General features: G+C 38.1%; 1 protein-coding gene across 1 annotated transcript in view; it reads right to left on the bottom strand.

Moving 5' to 3' along the window:
- The window catches only part of LOC105441802 (plexin-A4-like), a 44,358-nt gene extending 29,004 nt beyond the window's left edge, over positions 1 to 15,354 (bottom strand). The window contains exons 1-3 of the mRNA XM_030972635.1: positions 15,275 to 15,354; positions 7,581 to 8,568; positions 6,833 to 7,012 (exon numbers count right to left, since the gene is read on the bottom strand). Of these exons, the coding sequence (XP_030828495.1) occupies positions 6,833 to 7,012; positions 7,581 to 8,568; positions 15,275 to 15,354 (1,248 nt within the window). The remainder of the gene's footprint in view (positions 1 to 6,832; positions 7,013 to 7,580; positions 8,569 to 15,274) is intronic.
- Between the last annotated feature and the right edge of the window lie 461 nt (positions 15,355 to 15,815).

Below are 15,815 nucleotides of genomic sequence, written 5' to 3'. Positions count from 1 at the left end.
GTGTCAAAAGCGGCTGTGAAGTCTAATTGGACGAGTATGGCTTCCAAGTGCTTGTCCAACGCAATCAAGATGTCGTTGTTGATGCGCAGTAAGGCCGTTTCTACACTGTGGTGAGATCTATATGCCGATTGTGTCTGAGGAAGCAGGTCATGTGATGTCAGGTATTCCTGTATCTGGGTAACTGCAACCTTTTCGATGACCTTGCTAATGTGGCTGATGTTAGAAATAGGCCGATAGTTTGCAAGTTCTTCAGGTGAGAGGCCAGGCTTCTTCAGCTTAGGAATCATGACAGCGTGCTTCAGTGAAACAGGAACAACCCCAGATTGTAGACTTTCGTTGACAATCTTAGTCATCACAGGTAGAAGTTCAGATAAGCACTTCTTCAGAAGTGGTACAGGCATAGGGTCAAGGTCACAGGAAGATGTCGATGTGGACTTTAGAATGGTGAGAATCTCATCTTCCGTGGTGATATCGAATTCTAGCATTGATGATTAATATGTCTCTAAGATATCGACGGATAGGTCATTATGAATCGCATGATTCAGGTCATCTCGGAGATGGTTGATTTTCTCTTGGAGTCAGCGAACCGATTCGCAAGCTGAGCAGAACATTCGTGTTGAGGAAGGATGTGGGCGTGTACTGGTGAGGTTAGTTGACGTACAACGTGGAACAGGTCTTTCTGATCGCAATCTGAGATCTTTGCCTGTATGTACTGATTCTTGGCCTGGTTGATCTGTTCGTTGTAGACCTTGCATTTTGTCTGGTAAATATCTTTGTCTACTTGGAGGGAAGACTTTATCATTTTACGTTCACATCGTCGTCTCTCCCGTTTCATCTTCTGCAGGGCTTCTGAATACCATGGGGCGTGAGGTCGGAGTATAACCTTCTTCTCTTTTTCAGGAGCATGGTCGTCCAGAATCGCACGAAGAACTCTATAGAACTGCGCAGAGAGTTCATTTGTCCCATCTAAAGGATTTTGGACGAGCTCGGAGGTTTCAACATCGTGTCTCATATCATCGAGATTGATGGTCTTAAGTGATCGTGACCTTGTTATCTTGTAGATAGCTGCAGGACGTGCTGTTTGTAGGCAGCACATAACGATCGAGTGATCTGAAGGTAAGGAGTCAGCTGTCGTTACATTGGATACAAGCTTTTCATCCTTCCGAGAGATGAGAAGATCGAGGGTGTGATTACTTCGATGCGTCGGTGTGGTGACATGATTCACTAGTCCAAAGGCACCGAGCGTTTCGAGGAAAGTTGCAGAGCTGTGGTTCTGTATATTGTCGACGTGTAGGTTGAAATCGCCAACAAGGAATATCCTTTGGTTAGTTGACAGTAGCCTCTCGATCAGGGAGGATATGTCTTGTAGAAAGGTCTGTAGACCACAACTAACCGCAGCTGACTCGTTACAGACGAGCGAAGTGACAAGTCAATTTTCTCAAATGAAGGAAATGTTGATCTCTCATTTTCGGATACATTGAAACCTTTGTGTAGTAATACTCCAACACCACCGCCGGAGGAAGAGATGCGGGGGACATGAAATATGTCGAAGTTAGGCAAAGTGCTTCGTATCGTTGCTAGGGCGTGGGAGTCCCTCTCCGAATTCGTCAGCCATGTCTCAGTAATGGCTAGTATCTTTTTCATACTCTTTCCTCTTTCAAAAAATAGTTATAAACGCACATTTTTCTGAAATAAAAAAAATTAAGTTTTACATGTTCTGGCCCACCGTACTCAATATTCATGATAATCGTTGATCAAAGTTTGTTTCGATTTCATTTTATGTTATATATTTATATTTATGTATTTATTGTATATTATATTGTAGATGCTTTCGTATGTATAATATTTATATGGATTATTATGTTCGTATTTGCACTTGTTATCTAATTCTGACCATGGGGATTCTTAACCGTCTTTATTGTTGCTATTTTATTTGTTCACTCAACAAATGAGATTGGTCATTCATTAACTTCTTTCAAACGAATTTCTAATACTGTGTTTTTCTTGCATTTTAAAGCATTTTGTGTATTTTTTGACTGATGTAATGAAAAGAATAATAATAATAATAATAATAATAATAATAATAATAATAATAATAATAATAATAAATTTATATAGCGCGGCTTTTATACAAAATATATTCAGCTGCGCTGGTTAAGAGCTCCTTTTTACTAAATTCTACAAAATAAGATCACTCAGTTGAACAAATAAGTTTTTAAATTGGATTTAAAAACATTGAGAGATGGAGTGCTTCGTATATCTATTGGCAAGCTATTCCATAGTTTGGGGGCAGCAATAGCAAAAGCACGGTTCCCAAGAGTTACTTTAGTTTTGCCATGGGGAATCTGAAACAATAATTTATCTGTGGAACTGCGCAGGCTACGACTGTGTGATTGTACTTTGAGTTGAAGTAATTCTTTGATGTAATTAGGGGCTTGACCACTCAATGATTTATAGACAATTAACAATATTTTGATTGAGATTCTTTGACGGACTGGCAACCAGTGGAGTTCTCTCAGAAGAGGTGCGGTTGAAGTGAATTTCGACCGACGATAGACAAGTCTTGCACATGCATTTTGGACTCTTTGTAACTTAGCTATCAGAGAATCAGGCATTCCAAACAGCAACCCGTTACAATAATCAAGCTTACTTGTGATAAGAGCGTGTACAACCAATTTCATACTTTCTTGATCAAAATATTTGCGGATACGTCTGAGATTGTACAGAAGATAGTATGTTGATTTGCATATATTTTTAACATATGTTTCCATGGTTAAATTAGTACCAAAGTAAACTCCTAAATTCCTTGCTGTAACAGAGGGTATCACATTGGAGGATCCAACTCTTACACCGTCAATGCTTATTTTTGAGATCTGTTGTGGAGTTCCTATAACCAAAAATTCACTCTTACTGTCGTTTAGCTTAAGATTATTGTTAAGCATCCATCTATGAATAAAATTAACACATTTTTCCAACATTGAAACACTTGCATCTTGAGTACTAGTGGATGGTTTAAAGGATAACAATAATTGTGTGTCGTCTGCATAACAGTGACAGGAGACTTCAGGAAAATTATCCTGAGTGCTCTTGATTAGATTACTCGTGTATAACATAAAAAGCAAAGGGCCGAGCCCTGTGGCACACCAAAGGGCACCTGGAAAGAGTCAGAGACAATGCCATCAATTTTAACTTTTTGATGTCGATCAGACAAGTATGACTCGATCCAGCCGAGAGCAACACCGTCGATACCGCAGCATATCTTCAAAATATCTAGTAATCTGGAATGCTCAATAGTGTCAAAGGCACTACTCAAGTCAAGTAATAACAGGAGAGTGATTTTCTGTCTGTCCATTGCAATCAGAATATCACTCTGGATCCTGAGTAGTGCCGTTTCTGTACTATGAAACTGTCTATATGCAGACTGATTGGATGGAAGGAGTGGATTACTGTTAAGAAACTGTAAAATCTGTTGTGTGGCTGCACCTTCTACCAATTTAGAAATGTATTGTAGGTCACTTATGGGTCTAAGATAACCAAATTCAACATCAAGCCCTGGTTTTTTCAACAATGGTGAAACAAGTGAGACTTTCCATTCTTTAGGAAAGTGGCCCGTAGACAAGGAGACATTGATCATGGATGTGAACACAGGTAGTATAACATCAATATATTGCAAGAGAATCTTTGCTGGAATCAGATCAGCAGAACAACTTCTTGCTGAGCTTCATCACAAGTTTCCCTACTTCCTGTTCAGATAAAATTTAAACTTATCAAGCTTGATACCATCAGGTACTGGAATAAGACTTGATGAATCAGTATCAATTCTATCCATCGAACCTATGCTAGTTTGAATGTCACTGTGAATGTTTAGAACCTTGTCATGAAAGAATTTTCCTAAGTCATTCACAAAAATCTTCTTATCAATGTTACATGGCATCACTGGTTGTTTGTTTGAAACATTAAGGAGAGATTTGATGACAGTGAACAAGCCCTTTGAGTCATCTTTGTTATGTGTTACTAAATCTTTATGATAAGTTCTGTGAGCAGCATTCAAAACATACAATGCTGCATTGCGAGCTTTCTTGTACTCATTCAGATCGTGATCAGATCGTGTTCTAGACCATCGTTTCTGTGTTTTTCTTCTTTGCTTCTTTGCTGCCCTAACCTCGTCCGTGTACCATGGCACATGAGAACGGGCAACTACTCGTTTTGAAACTAAAGGAGCATGTTTATCTAAGACCTTTCTGATTGTGATATCATACAAGGAGGCCAGATCAGAGATATCACTGGGTACATGTACATTTTGACAGAGTATACTTTCTGCAAGATCTATACTAAACATCCTAGCATTAATACGGGAGTATTTGCGATACGGCACAAGTTTGTCAGCCAATACTGGTTTACATGTATTGAGATGGCACATAACAGGAATATGATCAGATAGGAGGTAATCACATGGCCATGGTTGGCCAACAATTATATCATCAGACTCGCGACAAATAAGTAGGTCAAGGGTATGACCATGTGAATGAGTACTAAAATTTACAAATTGAGTATAACAGAGTGATTCGAGGAGGTCTCTAAATGACTTTGATTCAGATGAGCTTACATCAACTCGAATGTTAAAATAACCAGTAATTAGTAATGGAACATTGGACAAAAGGTGATCTTGAATATATTCATTGAACTGAGAAAGAAACAGTGAAACAGACACGGGATGAGATTCTGAATATGGTGGTCTGTATACATTGATCAAATGAAGACGAAACGATTAACAAGAAATATGATATTCAGCATACTCAAATGATTCCTTTTGACCAGCGGCAACTTGACGAGCATCGATGGAATCTTTGGAGGGAAGACCAGTTCCACCACCGCGGCGACCAGTCCTAGGATGGTGAAGGAAGCGATACCCAGAGGGAACAAATTCTCGTAGAACTGCGGTGTCACTCGCAGTTAACCAGGTTTCTGTTAGTGTGACTAAATCAGCATTGCTTTCATGGACAAAATCGTGAATAATAGTTGTTTTATTACGAACAGAGCGTACATTAATTGAACAAAGTTTAAGACGATCTGAAAGTGATGAAGTTCTAATCGTTGCTTGACTTACATGTCGAAGACTATTCTTTTTCCTTCCGCCTCGATTTTACTGCACCTTACAACATTCTTATTTGAACTTGAACTTGAACTTGATTACCCCGTCTGGTTTTCTTACGCGTCGTCTTTTGAATTCCATATAATCCAATAGTTTCACAAACATGTAATGGAAAAGGTGCAGTGAAATCTTTCCACTGACAGAGTTCAGCTGGGGTGTACTTGATGACAGCAGCAGGTTGATTGACAAGACGTTTTGTAGCGAGTAGGGTGTCATCATGTTGCTTGTCTGGGCCGGGATTGGGGTGGACATCACCGGCATGAAGTAGTTCCAACTGGAAGGAGGCATTGCTGTTAACACTGTATGGGATCCTTGTTTTAAGGAAATGTTTCCTGGTGAATGGTTGACAACCCAAAGGATGGACAATGGTCTGTCCGCTGCAGTCAACGAAGTCAATAGCACTGGCATAGCAGCACAGAATGATGAATAGTCCCAGATGAAAAAGGCTGCATTGTGTTTGATCTGAGTCTAAGCATTCAAGTTCGTTGAAGCAAACAATACACAAAAGCTACACAGTGAGGTACATGTACATGTACAGTAATGCACAGAGGTGTACAGGGAACATAGATTCTTACATATGGTACTAGTACAAACAGCATATGGTACTAGTACAAACAGCAATAAAAAAATGTAACATTCAAGAACAGAAATAATCACATATAAAACTTACAATTCGACCAGCTGATGCCATGTAACTTACACAATCATATAGTAATAGTACAAAAGATCAAATATAGCAAAATCAAGTAATTAGGAGCTCCTTCTTGGAGAGCAGCATAAGCATGTACATGCTCGTGCGCTCAACCCAATCTGAATCCCATTGGTTAGAATCAGAAATGTTTAATCATGTTAACAGGACATCGATGAAAAACAGCTTTGCTGATTCGTTTGTTTCTTTTTTTATCCTGTATAAATATGTCAAATCAATAAATAAATAAATACATTTTGTGTTGCAAATCAGATTTTGCTAAAACTTTCACTGACCCGTTTTTCTCATTTTCCTGCTTTTATCATAACCAACTTAATATCAGAGGGGACTTCATCTTTAAAGGTGGTACTACTTAGATTTGACCCCATAATAATAAAGGTAGGTGTCAGCCTACTACATGTATTTCATAGCACAACTTTCATTATTTTACTTTTTATCTTCTCCCTATTAACCTCAGTGAATTTAAATCTTTTAACATTTTTCCTTGCGCAGAAAGTAAAACATGTAGGCTTGGTTAAGCAAAATTTGAACCAGTGAACCAGTTGACATTGCTAGCATTTGCATCGTTAAACAAGGGACAAACGCGACTGGTTCTCCAATATGCCTCCGCCTAAATTTACTTAAGATCTTGACTTGGATTATTTTGGAATATCACAATGAGAACAAAAAGCCTATACTTCTTTTACTTAATTTTGTGTGACTAAGAATAGGTGAAAGCTAGCGTGTATCCCACAAAGCAAATTTCGAGAAACTCATTTCTATGATTTTGATTGCTTTATACATGTTATGCCGTTTTTTTTTTTACAATGACTGGGATTTCTCTCTTTATCGACTATAACAAGAGTAAATATATAATGTGTATATATCTAAAAATATTTCTAAAGTCCCAATCACTCCAATGGTTACGCCCTTCTGCCAGCTGCAAGACGATATCTAAATGAAATAAATTTTAAAATGAAAAAAAATCCTACCTTGAGAAGGTTTCCAGTGCTTGTACCTATGAGGGCCACTGTCTTATTGTCCACAGTCACTGTTCGGATCGAAGTGGTCAGTACGTTATCCAATAGGATAACAGCTTCAGCTTGAAGTGGTTCGGTTCCCCTGGCATACTTGTGCCAAACTACGTTACACAGGTCAATGTCCGGTAGATCCTTCAATAAATGAGAGACCAATGAAACACACGTGCAGACGATGTATTGGAAAATATAAAATTACCCCTGAAATACTATAAGATATAAACATTATTGACGACTAAGAGCCTGTATGGATTAAACAAAAAAAATAAGAAAAACATCTTAGCATGTAAGTTTTCTCAGAGATGAATGTCAAGTGTGCCAAATATTACACACATTTTATGATAAATGGCTTTCGATTTTTATTTATAGTCTGATTTTGGTATGGAATCTTGCAAATTTTTTCTAAGAAATAATATTAATCAGCTATATATTCCAGCTCATATTAATGTTTAATGTAGTTCTACACTACTGCATCCAAACTGAACCAAGAAAGCATGTTAAAAATCATTACAGTTTAGGACTATCTGCCATGCAAACCAGAATAAAGAGAACATTTAAAACAAAATTACACTATTTAAGAGGAAATGTTTTTTGTTTGTTAAGATAGTAGTCCAAATATACTGAAATAGAGTGTACATCAAATAAAATTCCAACTACTTCAGAATACTCATTGAACGTTGATAAACAAAGTATTTTAACTTACAATATTGTTGCATCTGGATTGTAAATGCCGTATTCCATGAACCTCAACCTCTCCTTTACTCGTACAATCTTCCACTGCAGTTTTAAACTTTGCAAGTAACTCAGAAATCTTGTAGATACATAGCACAGAGTGAGCAGGATCAGCAGGTTCATCCGTGTAATCAGAAGACTCAGCAAAAACAGCATAGAGAAGAGGATCTTCACTGCTATTGAAAGATTCACCAAGATCTTTCCCAGGGATAGACACTTCAATGGCCTGAATGAGGTTGTAGGATCGGTCGCTGCCTAAAGAACATGTTAGCTGAACTTCTGTAAATGAATCTAAATCGTCGCCCTCTTGGCAAACTCTGTTAATCTTAGATATGTAATCGTGGTCTTGAGGTGGATCCTGACCAATCATTTGCTGTTGATTGGTGACGAAATACGTGAATCCTTGAAATTCAAATCCATTGACGAAGTTTAACGCAAACTGCTCCTGACTTGCACGAACGTTCTGATTATTGAGCCTTTCTCGCAAAGAGAGTGAATCCAGATGCAATTGGGTGACGTAGGGAGGATGATTAGATGGAGGGAACTCTGGACTAACTCCAACATACATGTAATCATTATGGAGAACAGCCACTGCCGGGGTATTTGCATTGATCACTATTCTCTGGTGCTCAACAGAATTTGATATGTTCACAAGCTCACGATACTGACACCTGCGTGAAAAGCTTCCACAGGTGATAAGCTTTTCTATGGGAGATGGTGCAATAGCAAGGATCCTGTTGTAGTTGATGCAGGTTACTGGATCCTGGCATTCTGCAGGATCAGGTGCAGTACTTACTATTTCCTGTAAACTGAAGTCTGAATGGAGATGAAATAAGGAGTTTTTCGCTCCAATGTAAATATCACCGGTTCTTTCATCCACATCAAAGTTGGTAAATTGTGAATGTTCTGCTTCGCTAATGAACTCTATAGGTGCGTATGCCCCTAGTGTCCCAACCACACTGTTTGGATGATGTATAAGAATGACGAAACATAGAAATATGCTCACAAGTGCATGAAGTCTGATAGAATTACTTCCGTTTTGTGTTAGGAGAAAATTGCACAGCATTTTGTGCTCCTGCTCCATAGTGCCTTTAAGCTTCTTCTTTGTTTCCTTGAAAGATGTTTCCTGGAATACAATAGGAAAAGGAAAGATGTCATTAGTATACCTGTTATGGCTGCTTGAAATTACTAATAAACAAATAAAAAACTTGTAGGCTTACATCATAGAGGATTAATTTATAGAATATATGATGTACAAAATAGATTCAGAGTTGGTGTTAAACCTCCTAACTTTTTGAGGTAAACAGCCTCAAGTCACGAAAAGCATGGCCAAATAAATGGATTTAAAAAAAAAAAAAAAAAAAATGTGCGCTTCGAATTTCTGTAATCATACTTTTTGTCTTTTTGTTTTTGTTTGTCTAGCTTTGGCCATTTTCTTTCAGTTGGTTTATCCTGTTATATGTGAACGGAGCTAATGGGGCTGACTACCCTCAATGATACTGTTTTTTCACAAAGCAACTGGGAGGGGGGGGGGGGGTAACAAATGAGGGGACAGTTTTTAGTAGTTTCTAACCCTCGTGATAATTAGGTATAGAAGCAGAAAAAATAGAAACAAAAAAGCGAATTTTTGAAATAAACAAGCCAATTATAAGGGAGTTATGAATGTTTGAAATATAAGATCACTAAATCCGTGCAAATCTTACATTTGCAATTTGGTCAGTGGATTGAGATGCAGTCATTGCACAAATGTTCCGTTTGTCATTATTATTACTTTCTTGTTCCTCCTAAGAGCCCTCTCCTTTAGGGCACTACTCAAAATATTCATTATGAATAGTAAAACCACGATTGTGTTGATGATGAAGATTGGACCAAGTTTTGGTATGAGGTCATGAATTTGGTTCAAATAAAAATATTGGAAGTATATGCGATTTTTACAATATTCAATGATCGTTGTCGTGGTTGAAATCGAGTCTTAATAAAGTGATAACATTGTATATAATAAACTCTTTATGTTGTATAGCTCCCTCTCAAGACTGATATTACTTTAGCTTTAAAACAATGTTTCTTGACTACAATCGAACGATCGCTATTCCTGTTTGGAAATTATATATCAGAATTGCATATTCTGAGATTTTCATGGTCGCGGCTACCATGGAATGGAATTTAAATTTACCGGGAGCGCCGGTAAATTTTGATCATTCAATTTGCTCAAAAGCAGAATTGTTTTAGGGGCTAAATTTTCTAGTACTTATTATACATCCACAGGGGCATCCAAATTTATCAAAATTTTAAAGAAATAATATCCATGCAATTTTCAAAATTTCCCAAAACTTTGCATTACCTTTAATGTTGGTCGAGCGATTCGATGTTACCAGAATGGTAAAAAATAGGAAGTACTGATGACTTTAAAAGTGCAATGTCAGTGGTAATATTGTTGCCAGGAAAGCGTTAACATTATCACAAAATTCATGTTGTTTCAGTTGATGGAACTAAATATGTTGTGACTTTACCAAATGTAGGGTGACTAAAAGTAATATTGTCAGAAGAAAATTTGCAGATCTAAGTCTTGTGTGAATCTTGAACTTGAATCTTGAATGATTTGGTACGATGAACGTTTTGGGGATAATTATACAGCTATCAAAATATTTGAATGAAAGCATTTCTTGTAATGTTCCTCCAAGGCACACAGTCTCATGACACACAGTCTCATGAATTAGAATACTTAAGAAAGTAAACGACTCAGTTCTCTCAATAACAGTATTAGGGACTTTTAGATTTGCGTGGACTGATACGTGTGACGTCCGTTCACGGCAGTGAATTAACAGGACGTCGATCGTAGCATAGACCTATTGCCTTCGTGCGAATCTAAAAGTCCCTATTTTCAATTCTTATCGGCTCAGTGTGTGATGTAAATTCTTGTCCTTTAATTTAGAATGGACTAATACAAACTTTGTTTTCTTAAAATTCAATAGCTTGTTACACCTGGACTAGTCGTTTAACATTTGTAATTAGGTGATCTGCAGCGTAGCGTAGGACATCACCTATTGATTTCGTAAGAATCTATGTTTTTATTCCTTTTTCTATATGGATTTTGTTTGCTTCATGTCTCGTAGTTGACATGTTTAATGACAATGTCAATGACCTTTTGAATATTTCACCCCATTTATCCTTTTTAAAATGTCTTTCCCTCTCTTTTTGTATCAGCCAGGGGGGGGGGGGGGTAACGTGCCGCCTGTGCTCCCGCTTGAATGTGTCGCTGAGACTTAACTCTATAATTATATGTAGATTCAATTTTTGATCGGAAGACTAGATCGTGGTCAAAATTACAATTTAAGGAGAAGACTGCAGAATCTGCCAGTACGGTTTCTACTTGTACGCACTATCTTCCATTGAGTTTGTGATATATCATGGTATGAGTAAGTGTGGATGCACCATTATGTACTAAATTAGTACGTAATATGTTATTTAGTACTTTTTGTCTGTCCCGAATTTATATCATGGACACTATAATCCAAATATATATATATAACTAATTCCGTTTGAAATCGGTTATTTATAAAAAGAACATTAAATATGAGTGAATATTTGTAATGCTGATCCATATACGGATATATTTGTTACACGAAACATGCAAAATCATGGCCGGATTTTTTCCCTTATAGACTCTAAAGGCAAAGCTAGTTTCATTTCGTTGAAAGAAATTGATGCCATCAATGATGTGTGATTCAATTATATTATTGTACGATGCCATTGTCATTGGTGGCTTAGCAATGGCATCATACATAATAAAATCGATTTACACAATAAGACAAATTGTGCGGTATAGGAACATCATTTATATATTTATTTACGTGTTTTTTATAACAAATTTCAATTTCTGTCTACGAAACTAGCATTATACGGTAAAAAAAAATCCGGCATTGATTTTGCATGTTTCGTTAAAACAAATATATCGGTGCACAAGCATGTAGGCCTTTACATGGAAACGGCACGCGCACGGCCATATAATGAATGCATTATATTATTGCCAGTACAGGACTCGTATCGTGCGAGCTAGCAGTGCGATGCGTCTTCTAACTGCAACCTCGTGCGGGTCCGTCAGGGCTCGGGCATAGGGCTCGGGCTGGGCGGTTATTTAATACTAATAATAATAATAATTTGTTTTGAGGCACTTCACAAAGGCTTATGCATTAAATTTGGTTACATTACGAAAATGGTCTATTGTACGGCGATACAAGTTTAGGGAGCGAACGCTATTGCTGAGAACGGTCGTGAAAATCAACGAGACGGAGAAAATTCTGGTTCGCACATGCGCAGATTGATTATTTTGCTGGGTTACCCTCGTCTTTGCCTTCCGTCGTGTTTGCGGAAGCGCTCTATATACAGGTTAAAAAAGGAGAAGGGAGCATAGTACAGGAAGATCTCGGTTGAGTGAATTCTCTTTGCCTCCCGTCACGTTGCAAAAGCGCCCTAATAGCGACATACGAGGCAACTTTTCACTTTTCATAGAAAAGCCACTTCTTTAAGTACGGTTTTTAGGATTTTAGGGGGCTATTTTGAGACTCACAGAGGCGAAAATTATTTCAGTCCGTGGACCGGGGGCCCGGGCCCCCTCTCTGGCATAACAAAATAGGTTTTAACAAAACAAACAAAAAATGTTTTTCTTACTCAAATCGGCGGGGGGGGGGGGGGAGGGGTGGTGATTAAACAAAAAAAGAGCACTCCTCCCCCAAACCTTACGGGTCCCGTGGGGGCACCGTCCGGAGCCCCACGGGCCCTTTACGGGTTACCTACGGCCTAACGGTCAGATAAAAACGCTGGGTGAATTTGGAGCGGACAACTCATCACCACGGCGCTTGTACAGCTTAAAAAATGTCCCGGCGCCCTTAGGTACTGCACGGAAGCCGGCCGTACACCGGCCCAAAAATTCACAAAATGTCTGTTTTTACTTGGGCCAATTGAAATGAATTTATTATTATTATTATTATTATTTTATTTGGCAAAAAACACATGATATCAAAATACAGAGTTGAAAAATAAACAATTAATAGCAAATCACACACAAAAAAGGTACACTGGTGCGCCCGGCTGTGCTGCCATCCCTTGGGCAAAGTTAACCAAATAACTATAGTCCGCAGACCGCCCTCACCTATATCCCAACCAGACGCAACCAGTGTTGCAGATTTATGTGACAAGGACAATATAAGAGATACATGTACCACATTCAAATAATTAAAATGCATCAAGACAAAGCCATCAAATTTCCTGAGGGTTGCATCACATGCCGGAGACTCATGACCACACCAGCAGAAAAAAGTGGCACAATATGATTATGAGGGGAAATTCTGTATCTGGAGTGTGATTCAACCCTAGAAAATCATATAGACCTATACATGTATGAAACCTAATACTTATATTAAAAAAACATGCATAATGTGACATTACAACAGTGATAATATTGCACAGATAAAGCAAATGCATATATATACGTGTCATCGAAGAAAAATTGCATAAAAGTTGAAATAACTAACTCAGTCGAGGTTAAAATCACTGAATAGTGAATATACATGTAGAAACATAAGGTGATAAAGGTCATTCAATAATCAATTGACCAAGAGAATAGTAAATTATTAAGTTAAGTTGAAATCTACGGAAAATAAGTATTAACAATATATCAGTAAAAACTGCTGTGGCATGTTGGCAGGCCAGCTTATTTAAATATACATGTATAACAACAAAACATTCTTCTAATAATTAAATTGCACTGCTAAGCAAAATATCCGAGATTTCATAATAGTATTGGAAATTTAAGTAATGACTCAACTGAGAGTGAACATTCAAATTTAATGGTGCCTTCATAATAACATTTTACTTTACCCCTACAAAAATATTAATGTATATGTAGATAAATATGATTAACTGGAATTCATACATAATTACAATTCAGATAAATTGCATAAATATATAAACCAAACATTGTCATATCAAACTCAAGGTGCATCGTCAAGATGGGATTTTAAGTGACTGCACCATGTGGAAAAAGACACAGTGAGGACCAAGTTCCTGAGCATCAGGCTCCGCTCATCATCATCTGTTCATCTTCAACTATCATCTGGTCCTCGAACTCACACCCGCTATGGAGATCATGCCTTCTCTGTATGTGCTCCTAAACTCTGGAATAATCTCCCCGTCCCTGTCCGTGAATCCCCAACTCTTGACACTTTTAAACGTAGACTTAAGACCTATTTAACACAAAGTAATTGTCCATCATCATACCGTATTTATAATCACATGTCCTATCTTCTTGTAATTTATTCATTATCTAATTAAATCCCTAAAGTACAAGCCATATTATTCCCTAATACGGAAAGTAAAGTTCATAACTCGACTTCTACGTGCTTTTTAAAATGTTTGTGTTTTTTATTTTCCCCGCACGGGCATTGCGTGGAGGCCTCACGCTGATCGTGCAGCAAACGCACGATTTTTCAGTAAACATGGGGGCAACAGACGCCGAAAAAACGGCACGGAGGCTGCACGGTCACCGCGCCTTCTCCGCGCAACCTCTACACGAAAGCTGCACGAGCTTCGTACGATTTCCATGCAGAGATTGCAGAGGCTGCACGGGTGTTGCACTGAAATTGCACGATTTCCGTACAATCTCCGAGCAACCTCTTTACGAATGTGTCCCGGTCTGCCCCCGTAGGCCAATACAAGAAATGGCACGATGCTCGTAGATAATGTAAACACAAACATCGTAGCCCTTAGCCTCTTACGATGCCCCCAAAATCGCGCGAAAAATCGTAAACCAATTTATCGTGCGGCGCCCGGGCCAAATGTAATCCAGGCATAATTTGGGCTTACTGTTATACTTGTAGCTGTCTAATAAATTAACAGACGATGACGTCGTATATCTTCCAAAATTTTCAATCTAGTACTAGTATTCTAAACCAATGTACAGTGCGTCCCAGAAAAAACGAAACCGAGAAGTATCGATGTTTTATCATAACTTAATCGCAACCATAATTAATGAATGATACATATTTGGAAAGCTTAGAGTCTCCTCTTTCAGTTGATGCTACTCACGTGATTTGACAAAAGACTTAACGCCGTTTCGTTGACAATCAGCCATGCATGAAGACTCTCGTATACGGCTGATTGTCAACGAAACGGAGTTAAGTCTTTTGTTAATTTCGTTTATTGATACGGCAGGCAGCCAGTGAAAACGAATTCGTTTAATAAAATTATGGAAATGCAAGCACTACTTTAAACAATTCCTCACTCATTTTTCCTGATTGAGGTGTCATATGAAAGGGCAGAAACTCAAATTTCTAGAAATGTAAATATTTCTTCGAAATTCAGATACCGCCCGCCAAATGTCTTTTTGGTTTCCTTCCTTCAAATTGCTTTTAGTCTCTCATGCGTGAAATATGCATTATCTGAGTAGCATCACATGAAAGAGGAGACTCTAAGCTTCCCAAATATGTATCATTTATTAATCATAGTTGTGATTAAGTTATGATAGAAAATCGATACTTCTCGGTTTCGTTTTTTCTGGGACACACTGTATAATGGATGTGGTACATCTGTGTTTATTAATCTCTTTGTTGGCTTTGCCTCTTTCTCTGAACTTTTATTTTTATTGTCAGGCCTATCCAATGGGTCTACTCAGTCTCGGAAGATTCTTTGCCCCGTAGTCGCCTACATGTACCAGCCTCTTCCTGCAGGAGTAGCAGTATGGCTGCCATTTTTTCTCGTAACTTTATGCTTGATAAAAATTAAGCACAAAGTTACGATCAATTAAAAAATATACGCTTTATTTTACGCTTGATGTCAAGCGTCCCTTTCTTTATAAGATGGGTTATCAACATTACGCTATATTTGAGGAGATATGCTTGATTTTTCAAAGTTACGCTTAATCGTAAATCTGTATAATACGGGGCCATATAGAGCTCAGTCAAACTAATAAATTTTCCAAATTTAAAGATCTTCCAAGGTTACTTTTTAACCTCTGGAGTCTGGACACAAAATGCGTATATGTCTGTTCGGATCGGTTGGCCAATGGCCAGCCAAGCTGCCCCCTAAAACTCACCTCACATCACCTCAGCGTCGTTAGATCTGGAGCTGGCTTCAGCCTTAACCCTTGCAATTTAACTCTATGTTGTGGCTCAGTGAGGTTTGAGTTAGTCCTAAACGCATCCCACACATC

The sequence above is a fragment of the Strongylocentrotus purpuratus genome, unplaced genomic scaffold (genome assembly GCF_000002235.5).
Source record: "Strongylocentrotus purpuratus isolate Spur 01 unplaced genomic scaffold, Spur_5.0 spur5_scaffold_6, whole genome shotgun sequence".
In the NCBI taxonomy this organism is placed as follows: Eukaryota; Metazoa; Echinodermata; class Echinoidea; order Camarodonta; family Strongylocentrotidae; genus Strongylocentrotus; species Strongylocentrotus purpuratus.
This window is presented reverse-complemented; position numbering and strand designations above follow the sequence as displayed.